This window comes from Rhinichthys klamathensis, unplaced genomic scaffold (genome assembly GCF_029890125.1).
Source record: "Rhinichthys klamathensis goyatoka isolate OS25496 unplaced genomic scaffold, OSU_Roscu_1.1 h1tg000304l_1, whole genome shotgun sequence".
NCBI lineage: Eukaryota > Metazoa > Chordata > Actinopteri > Cypriniformes > Leuciscidae > Rhinichthys > Rhinichthys klamathensis.
In genome coordinates this window covers 301,782-313,060 of record NW_026606823.1, presented here as the reverse complement: position 1 = coordinate 313,060, position 11,279 = coordinate 301,782, and the positions used below count along the sequence as shown (strand labels likewise).

The window sequence follows — 11,279 nt, the reverse complement described above, 5'->3', positions numbered from 1 at the left end:
ATCGTTCAAAACGTTGGGGTCAGTAAGATTTGAATACTTTTATTCTGCAAGGATGCGTTCAATTGATCAAAAGTGACAGTAAAGACATTTATAATGTTACAAAATATTTCTATTTCAAATAAATTCTGTCCTTTTGAACTATCCATTCATCAAAGAATCCTGAAAAGAATGTATCACGGTTTCCTCCAAAAATATGAAGCAGCACAACTGTTTTCAACATTGATAATAATCCGAAATGTTTCTTGAGAAGCAAATCATCATATTAGAATGATTTCTGAAGGATCATGTGACACTGAAGACTGGAGTAATAAAGTCCAATTCTAATGAAAATTGCGTATTGGGACTTTGTCACGTAATTCTGACTTTATAACACGCAATTGCTATTTTATATCACGCAACTCTGAGATAAAAAGTCAAAATTTAGAGATGTAAACTTGCAATAGTGAAAAATCATAATTAAATTTTTTTTTCTGTGGTGGAAACAAGCGTCCATAGAAAACAGCTATTTTAAATTGTAAAACTATTTCACAGTTTTTACTGTATTTTTGATCAGATAAACACAGTGAGCAGAGGAGACGTCCAAAAAAACAACAAATTCTTACCAACCCCAAACTTTTGAACAGCAGTGTTTATATTTTCTCAAACTCTCGGTGAAACATCAGGACAGAAAGATGATTGCATGTCTATGTTATTCATCAGCGTGCATCAGACTATCATTCTTGCTATTCAATTAAACCATTTATTATGTTGTAGTTTCTCAAAAAGTTATCAGAAAACTGGCGAGTTACCGGAAAAGTATTTACTCACCGAAGCCAGTTTGTGCTTGGTTTTAATGTTGACAGTAATTCATGAACGTAATCACTCCTAAACCTCTATTTTTAAATCATTTGTGCACTTTTCTTTTAGTGCAGTGTTTTCATTTACCCTGACAAATCGCCCATGAAACTCTGCCAGTGACACAAACCCACTGACCGCAGCGTGTTTGAGGGAGACCAAAGGGATTATGGGAATATTTAGAGAAGGATTCAAATGTCTGTTTTCATTATCCACAATCCAGTTATAATGCTCCATTATTTAGGTTGATGAGACAGAAAGTCCTTATGTAATTCATTTCATCATTTCCCCACAATAACTATTTTTCAAAGAACATCCAGTATATGAGCATATGGCTGCATGGCCATGAAATCAGGGCCGGTTTGTCTCGGATCTGTCCAGCAAACACATGCGGTCAGTACAGGTCTCGAAGCTGAGATCTCCTATCTGTTCCTCTATCTTCCTCACGAGCTTCGAAATCAACAAAAGCTCGGTGCATAAAACGTGTTGCAAACGTTTTCATCCTCACCAAAAAACAAAAGAAGAAAAAAGAAAGAGAGAAACAAGACTTGTTTCCCTCTGCGCATGTCCAGCTCATATTTCACCTCAAAATCAAAAGGAATATGCAAGAAATTGCTTGTTTTAAAGACCCTTATGATTGTTTTCATTGTGATTGTGCACATTTTTCAGCCAATTTCTCATTATTGCAATACAGTAATGAACATCATCCTGCCCCGATAATTTTCCAGATATTTTTTTTAATTTAGCATAAATATATTTACATATTGGACATATTTTGTAGCATGGCTAAATTAGACTAGAAAACGACAGCTGCTTTACAGAAGAATTTAAATCGGTCTCATATTTGATGAAGTTTGCATCATTACATTTACATTAAATCATTTAGCAGACGCTTTTATCCAAAGCAACTCGCGTTCATTCTGTTACTTTGCTGTTTATTATCTACTGTATAAAGCTGACTTGAAAGAAAAGAAGCCTAGTTTTATATATAAAAAAAAAAAATCAATCACAATAATAATAATATATTTTTAACTGTAATATTAATACACCATCATCATTTTTATGATAGTATTAATTTGACTGCTTTTAAATTGTTCTGATTTAAACACAAAAAAATCAAAAAACTAATTTGTATTTTTTCCAATTCTAATTATCCTATGATGATTCTCATGAATGATATACACAGTATTTTTTACTGTACTAACAATGACTATATATCAGTGATAATACATAGATAATAATTAGAATAAAAAATATATTCAGATGCAATACAGTCATGAGAATATGAGAGTAAAAATACACTAAAAAGTCACAATGTAAAAAAAAGAAAAGAAAATGTAAATGCAAAATGTATTAGTTTTTCTTTTACTTTGGGGTGAAATGTGACCCGGACATGTTTTAGTGAGATTCAACTTCATTTCAAAGTATTTTAATGTAAGTTCCTTCAACATCCCTTAAGTATCACTGCAATCCTAATTCAGGTTTAATCATGTCTGAAATAGATAATAAAAATGGCTATTAAATCATATTAAATTGTTAAAAAGCCCTTTTCATTTACCAAAAGTACATCACAGACTCAGAACCATTAGCAAAGTACAAATCTCAATTCACGTTTCCATTTAAATCTGGTTTCAGTCCAGTTTAGTGTTCATGTTCACAGATAACACGTCTTCTCTTTCCTCCGCTGGTGCACAGTCGAAAAAGGTCCAAACAACAACAACAGCAACAACAACAAAAGGTCAATCTGGTAAACGTGGGCGAACCACCGATTGCTACGATTGAGAAAGTGTCAACCACAGTGCACTGTGCTCAAATAAATACGCTCGTAACCGACATAAATAACGCGTGACATGTACCTGAGCTTGGACTCATAGCACCGTTTAGAGGGAGAGCACCGCGGGGGTCAAAGGTCACCCCTCACATCAGGACTCTGACACGCCACGTGTCCCGCAGAGGTTCATAGTGCAAAAAGCGAGTGTCTCCAGGGCCGAAATCCCTCAGTCCGGCTCTCAGCTGCTGAACTTCACTCGGGCTGGGAGCTGGGGCTTCGGCAGCGTGGGCGGCTGTTTCGGAGGAGGCCTGCAAATCCGTTCATCGGAAACAAAAGTTCATCATAAGATGCATCCGTTATCTTTGGGTCGTTCCTACAGGATGGTGGATTTTGGACTGAGCAGGTTTGTTGATTTAAAAATATATATATTTTTTGGGATATTCCCTTTCATGTAGCGTGTAATACAGCTGTTTGTGAATGTGAAAGGTGTATAAAGTTTCAAAGACAAATGGAGTTTCTAGCTGTGTCCGAAACCGCTCACTCGTTCACTCATTCACTAATCCCTATATAGTGTATGGCATTTAAGTGCACTATATCTGCAAGGAGTGAACAAATGAAGTGAGTGAATTCGGACGCTGACGTTTACACTGTGCGTCGGAGAGTTGGAGCTGTCGCAGAAAAGGCTTCGTCACACGTACTGATAAAACTCTTTTTATCTTACGTTACTTACTTTATAAAATAATATTAACAACAATAACAATCATAATGACTTTATTTTGTAATTATATATACCTCAGTGCCAGCTTTGTAGTTCCATCGACTGAAATTGTAACTCTCACGCTCACAGATGACGTGGTCGTCGAGCGCCCTCAGGCGACCGTTATTATATTCGAATGAATACCATAGACTGTAAAAAGATGAATACGCTTCCTAAAGACGATTAATGGATATTTTTAAATCATCCACCAAATTATCATCTCTCCGTTTACAGTTTAACGAGTTAACAACAATGCCACAAATTATCAAAACACATTAGTAAAACATTAAATTGTGTTAATGCCTAAATAATATATTTTAATAAAAAACCGATATAAATATAATTTCATTTAATTTTAAAATTCATCTATATAATATCGCTTCAATGTTTTAATATGTTCTATTCAAGTAATGATTAATAAAAAAATAAAACTAGCATGAAATAGATGTTAAAGCAGGAATAAGAAAGCTGTAATGTAATTATGGTTAAAAGGTTAAAACTTGCTCGCTCATGCGCGCTCAGTTCTCTCTGCATTGGATTGTGGGAAATAGTGCTTCAGCAAGTGTACATCGAATGTACACTCGAATTTAGAGAGGATTGTGGGTAAAAGTAGTGAATGAACGTAGGGAATGATGTCGTTCACTCAGAATTCTACAAAATGGCCGACACCCGATATAGTGCACTATATAGTGGATAGGGAGCGATTTCAGACACAGCTATTGTCTCCCGAAAGAAAGAAGTGATTCTGAACTGCCTGAAACGAGTCGTCAGTAATTCCCATAGATATCCATAATAAAGGCTAGATGTCTCGTCCGCGCTGCTGGCCAATGGAGGTCGACGTCAGCACCTGGCGGCCATCTTGTCACAGGCAGCTCGCTCACTCGTAACATTGTGTTTTAATGCTGCATGTACTTTTTAAATAACCATAACTTGCTCAATTTTCTACCGATTTTCAAACGGTTTGGTTTGTTATAAACGTCAGAGATGTAGTTATGACACTGCACACTTATGAATAATAAGTGTATAAATAAATAATCATCCAGAATTAAAGCCACGTTAGTAACGTTTGTAAGAAACCAAACCGTTTGTAAATCCGTCAAGATTTCATCGAGATAAGAGTATTTGTGTTCGTGCGGATTACTCATCTTACATCAGGCACCACAGAGCCTGCCAGAAAGCTTGCCTGTGACAAGATGGCCGCCGGTGATGACGATAGAAACTCCGCCGTAAGACATCTAGCCTTTATTGTGGATATCTATGGTAATTCCAGTCTCACTTCCTGCTGAACCTGTGTATGTTTGTAACAAATTTGCATAATGCCAGCCCGTGGTCTTCATTGGTTGTCGCTGAACAGCGTCTGCTTTGTCCCGCCCTCAAACACTGTAGTTTATCTGAGACTGAAAGAGTTTGGTTCGTGTTGTTCATGTCGAGAAGACGCTGTTTTCTGGTAAAACCGACGGCATCGTTACTGTTCGTATCACTGTGTATCAAGAGCTGAGGATATGCTAATGAGCCTTTGGTTTCTGACACACGCTGTAAGCGATCAACCAATCACAACAGACTGGGCAATCTGACCAATCAGAGCAGAGCAGGATCTCAGAAAGGAGGGGTTTAGAGAGACCGAATCCTTGATTAAACTGTTCAGACCAGGGGTGCAACACTCCCTGTAGAGTTGTGACGGGATTTGTGCTTAAATTTTTATTTTTTTCTTCTTAGGTGCTAATCGTTTCGACTTTGTGTTAACGGGGTACATCTATGCCACATGGCATGAAAGCTGATTAACATTTTATGTAAAATATGCAGTATTGTTTCATGGGGACATGCAATCCAGCAGACTGTAGGAACTTAGGAAGCAGCCCCTGATGACCTGAGATGTTTGTCAGGTGTGTGTGAGTGTGTGTGTGTACCTGCAGGGCTGCGGGTGAGCTGGAGCGGGACGGGGGGCGGCCGGGGGCGGGATAGGAGCTGGGAGTCGGACCGCAGACGGGTTACGCATCACCCGGATGTTTCGACCCAGCGGGTCAGCGGGGAGAGGCTTCTGAGGCGGACTGGGCTTCTCGAACGCCTGTGGTGGACATGAGGGAGTACACAGTCTCACATGGGATATATATGTATTCAGTTAGCAAGCATGATTAACATTGTGACAGATGAGATATTTCATATCTTAATTGTTTCTCCAGGACAGCAATGACATTTTTGTAGACTTTTTTTTTTCTCCTGACTCTCAGATGTTTCTCCTGGGAAAAAAGATTCCAGTAAATCAGTTCTGTTACTGTTAACTATAACTATCAAAACTATTTTTATTTTTCGGTAATTGAAATAAAGCTAAAATAAAATTAATTGAAAAAATATGTAAAAAACCAATTGATCATTTTTTTAATCATTTTTGGTAAGCTGAAATAAAATATTACATGCAAAAAAATCAGTGTTGTGATCTAAAAAAGAAAACTATTCAAAATTTATTTTTTTAAACCTGAATGAATATAAAATATAAATATTAGATGGAAGACTTATTGTAACTTAAAAAATTAAAAAAGCACATAACAAAATTAAACAAATAAAATTGAAACTAAAACTAAAACTTTAAATGTTTAAATAATAGATAATTCAAGATATGAATAAATACTATAGTAATAAGTTATATTATTAATAAATACTATAATAACAAATAATAATAAAACATAATAATACTGCAGTAAATCGTGTATCCTCGAGTTTCAGAAGAGATTCAAATTGGGTTCACATTACCCAAGTCTAAATTATAAAGTCTACATACAGAAAAAAAGGCTAAATAAACAAAAAAATAAAATAAATGAAAATAAAATAAATACAATAATGAATATAAAAATATTATAATTATTAAATATATTAATATTATATATAATAATAAGTTATATATACACTTTCTCTTGTTTTGAGCGTCCTCCAGAGGGCAGTACAAGCTAATCAAACGTCACTGCTGTGTGTGGCTTCACTGCTGCCATAGCAACGCCCTTTAGAGGTCATGTGACATGCTCACGTGTTTCTAATCTACGCTGACTATGAGGTAACGATAACCTGCTACCTGCTCTCCATCTGCTCCTCATCATCATCTTCATCTCGCTTCAGCTCCAGAGACCCCAACATGAGTTCACTGCTCACTTCCCTCTGTTCTTTAAAAAGTAATAAAGGACTGAATTGCTCTGAAGTGCTCATATCTCGAGCGTTGCATGATTGCTGGCGACAGAGTTGTTTAGTGGCTGATAAAAAGCTCTTGAGAAACCTTGCAAGGAGTGAGTCTCATGTCTAACGCTTCCCTGATGGAGAGTTTTGAAGAGCTGCATCAGGGATGAATGTCCTGCCAGAACACGAACGCACGCACACACACACACACACACGTACACACGTCTCAGTTTGAGTTTAAAGGTACATTACAGTTCAAAAGTTTGGGGTCAGTAAGATTTTGTTTCTTTTAAAGAAATGAACGCTTTATTCAGCAGGGATGTGTTCAAAGGTGACAGTAAAGACATGTATAATGTCACATACGATTTCTATTTCAAAATCCTGTTCATTTCAACTTTCTATTTATCAAATAATCCTGATTTTTTTTATCATGGTTTCCTCAAAAATATGAAGAAGCACAAACTGATAATAATCAGAAATGTTTCTTGAGCAGCAAATCATCATATTAGATGATGTTTTGACTGTATTATTGATCTAATAAAAGCAGCATTAGTCAGCATAAAAGACTTCTTTCAAAAACATAAAAAAACAAAGTGTAATCTAGGTTAAATTAAACTAAAAAATTAACATTAATTAATTGTACTAAATTTATACTAATTTAGTTATTTAGTTTACATAAATTAATAATAAAAAAATACAGGCTCAAATTTGAACCAAAAATTGTGTTTTAGTGTCTGATCCTTTAAGCTCCACGAATAACTTTTTATTCTCTAGTTATTTAAACAAACAAACAAACAAATAAAATAAAATAAGAAAATAAAAATCAATAAATATGGTAAAGGCCATGGTTTCAATTTCCAGGGAATGCATGATTGATAAAATGTAAACCACGAATGCAATGTAAGTCACTTTTGTATAGAAGTGTTAGTGTGTTTTGTTGGTTCATGGCTGTTTTAATGAGGGTTTGTGTTGTTTTCTCTTGAGACGGATCATCCTCACCTTTCCAGTTCCTTCCTCTTTCTGCTATCTGTCTCTCCACAGGGCTTCATATAAAAAAAGACAACGACTCTCCCTTTACTAGCAGGTTTTTATGGGGCAAACCAACAAATTGTGACAATTTATCGAACAACAGACAGGCGCATGTCATCTTCACCCGTCCACATATAATCCTCAGGGAATTAACTTCAACCAAACAACTCCATTCTAGTCGGTGTTATTTAATCCACACTGTCTTTGTTGTCACTGATTGTAAAAGAGCCACATTTAATGAGATTTTTACAAATGGTAGAACGATTAAGCTCACTTACATCTCCATCAGGAGTTTCTTACGTGACTAAATGCCATCAGTATTTCCAGCTATTTAAAGGCAGGGTAGACGATTTGTTCCAGAAACATTTTTTGTTCTGCTGGTTGAAAGCCTCTTCACATCCTGATAGTAATCACTAAGTTAAGTGGTCTAAATTATATATATATATATTAGGGGTGTCAGTTAAACGCGTTATTAACGGCGTTAACACAAACCCATTTTAACGCGATTAATTTTTTTAGCGCGGGATTAACAGCCTTTTTGGCCTAGCAAACTTTGTAGTTTGTTTTTTTCGTTAGTGGCAAATGGCAATCTAACCTAAATTCGAGGTCGTGATAAAATGGAGTCAGATAAAAACTTAAATGGAATTAAATTACTTTAACGCGTAAAGACAGTAACAAGCAGAGACTTCACCCGTTCTATCGGATACCGCCATTTAGACCGGCTTATACTATCAACACTCATATTAATCTGCAGTAGTCGGGTGATACAGGTCAAAGCTCTTTAAGTTGTTTATGGTAAATGGACTGCATTTATATAGCGCTTTTCACAGACCCAAACGCTTTACATATTGCCTCGCATTCACCCATTGACTCACTCATTCATACACCGACGGCGGTGTATGAATGAGTCTACCATAGTTTTTGTACATTATTATTGTAATGTTATGAGATATGAGGTAGTTTAACACCATCTCTCTGGTTTGCTCCATGCTGCTCATGTGTTTTAAAGAAGGCGCTATGAAGGGGGAGGGGGGGGGGGATCTTATGCTTTCAAAGCTTGCTATTACTAGCCTCTCCAAACTTGTCTACCCTACCTTTAAATTGAGTTTAGTCAATTTGTCTGAGGCAGACTATTTTAAGCCATGTCAAACCTTGAGTTTTCTGTTCCATTCTGATCGACTCAGCGGTCTCTATTGGCCGGCCAGAGGCTTCATCCTGCGTTTTCTTTGGATTGCATGAACCTCTGAAAACACTTGAGATTTACTACGACACAGTGGTCTAATGAAAGAGGCCTGTTCACACCACTGGAGCTCCAACATTCAACTGTAAATCTATTCTAAAATATTACCGTGTGTACGAACAATGAGCTCTAACTCGCCATTGCAACACGGCTGGGGAATGAGAGAACAATGAAAATAAATGAAATAAGAAAAGTACAATGTACCTGCTGACATGTATAGAAGTGTTTACCATGTTCTTATCAGTGGTGCTGTTGCTCATTGATTTGAACTGTAAGCATCAAACTGGTGTGCTATTATTTTTCTCAGTATCACACTTACAATTTTCACCTCCTGGACGATAAAACAGGTGGAAGGAAAAAAGTTTCATAGACTCACATTGTAGGAGGGACCCAAGTCAGCTTTTCACTTGAACCAGTAAAAAACCACCTAGCAACCATACAGAACACCCTAGCACTCTAGCAACCACCTAACAACACCCAAGCAACCATTCATATCATAGCAAACACACAGAACCACCCAGAACGTCCTAGCAACCACTCAAAACATCTTAGCAACTTAATAACAACCATGCAGAACACTAGCAACCACCTAGCAATAGGGGTGGGGGAAAAAATCGATTCTTAGATGCATCGCGATGCGGACGTGGACGATTCTGAATCGATTCACAATTGTCAAAAATCGATTTAAAAAAAAAAAAAAAATTTTTTGATATATATTTATAATAACGTAATATTGACGGAACGCGAAAGACGGAACTCTGAAGCGCGGAAGTGCAGTGGCCGGACCGTCTGTGGCGTGCACATAACAGACGCGGACGCGATGGCTGAGCGCCAAATCCAAACACCCTCCTCGTTAACAGCTGACGTGTGGAAATATTTTGGCTTCTGAAGTTGAAGGGGGAAAGGAGCTGGACAAGAGCCACACTAGTTGTAAGCTTTGTAGAGTAAAACTAAAATATTTCGGAAACAAGACACATGAAGCCAAATGACACGTTTCCAGCCAGAGGAGGAAAAACACTCGGCTGTAACGTTACGGTCGTTGTTATATTATTAATTTACTACAAATATGCTGCTGCTAGTTCAGACACACATGTATTTTCCTGTTGGTTCTTTGCAATGTTAATAAAATATATTGTACGTTAATTCTTTATGGGTCATTACTTTGTACTTTTAAAGCAAAGTATTTATAGTCACACACACACAAAAAAAAAGATTCTGATAATCGATTTAGCATCGAATCGCAGCCCTCTGAATCGTAATCGAATCGAATCGTGAGGTGCCTAGAGATTCCCACCCCTACCTAGCAACCATCTAGAATACACTTGAAACCACCCAACAATAGCCTAGCAAACAAACAGAACCACAGAAAACGTCCTAGCAACCAAAAAGAGTTTAGCCAACCAAAAACATCTTAGCAACCATGCAGAACACCATAGCAACCACCTAGCAACACCCTATCAAGAAACCACCCAATCAACCACCCTAACAATGGCTAAGCAATCACCCAGAACCACCCGGAACACCCTAGCAACCACCTAGTGATATATTCAACAATATTATTGATCTGCAAAGCGCTATATAAATAAAGGTGACTTGACTTGACTTGACTAAGCAACATTCTAGCAACCACTCAGAACACCCTCCCACTCACAATGAAATCTAGTCTTATATATGCAGTTTCTGCAGCGTTGTAATTATCACAGGCATATTTACAAACCCCCCCCCCCCACACACACACACACACACACACACACACACTCACCAATGCGATCTTGCAGACGTTCTGGCAGGCGAGCGCTGGTGCGGGGGCTCTGGGTGGAGACGAGTGTGTGTGTGTGTGTGTTGGCGTCAGTGGCAGCGGGTGAGAGAGGTGCACTGGAGGGCACTGGGGCAGTCGGCGGAGACCGTGAGACGGGACCACAGATCCCACCGTCTGGAGAGGAGACTGAGGCTAGAGAGAGAGAGAGAACACACTTCACAATGGATTCATGTCACACAAGCGTCCAATAATGTTTGGTGTACACTATGAACATTCTGTCTAACATCTCCTTTTCTGTTCCACAGAAACGGGGTGAGTAAATGATGACTCATTTTTGGCTGAACTATCCTCTTAAATTATACAAATGAGTCTCATATGAGCACACACACACACACGCCAGATGTGACAAGAACAAAAGGAGTTGATAGACAGAAACTGTGTGTGTGTGTCTGTTTAACCTCACCTTGCCTAACATCAAACAGACCTACATCCTCTATCCTGTAACCATCACACATTATGAGGACCAGATACTGCAGTCGCTCTTAAAAGAACAGTACACCAAAAAACAAGGATCATGTGACACTGAAGACTGGAGTAATGATGCTGAAAATTCAGTTTTGATCACAGGAATAATAAATTACAGTTTACAATATATTTAAATAGAAAACAGTTAATTTAAACTGATAATATTTCACAATTTTTTTTTACTGTATTTCTGATCAAAAAT

General features: G+C 37.5%; 1 protein-coding gene across 1 annotated transcript in view; it reads right to left on the bottom strand.

Moving 5' to 3' along the window:
* Nucleotides 1-2,486: 2,486 nt before the first annotated feature.
* Nucleotides 2,487-11,279, bottom strand: part of LOC130104178 (disintegrin and metalloproteinase domain-containing protein 12) — a 119,895-nt gene continuing 111,102 nt past the window's right edge. Inside the window, exons 21-23 of the mRNA XM_056270652.1 lie at nt 10,556-10,744; nt 5,270-5,427; nt 2,487-2,913 (exon numbers count right to left, since the gene is read on the bottom strand). Of these exons, the coding sequence (XP_056126627.1) occupies nt 2,844-2,913; nt 5,270-5,427; nt 10,556-10,744 (417 nt within the window). The 3' untranslated portion in view covers nt 2,487-2,843. The remainder of the gene's footprint in view (nt 2,914-5,269; nt 5,428-10,555; nt 10,745-11,279) is intronic.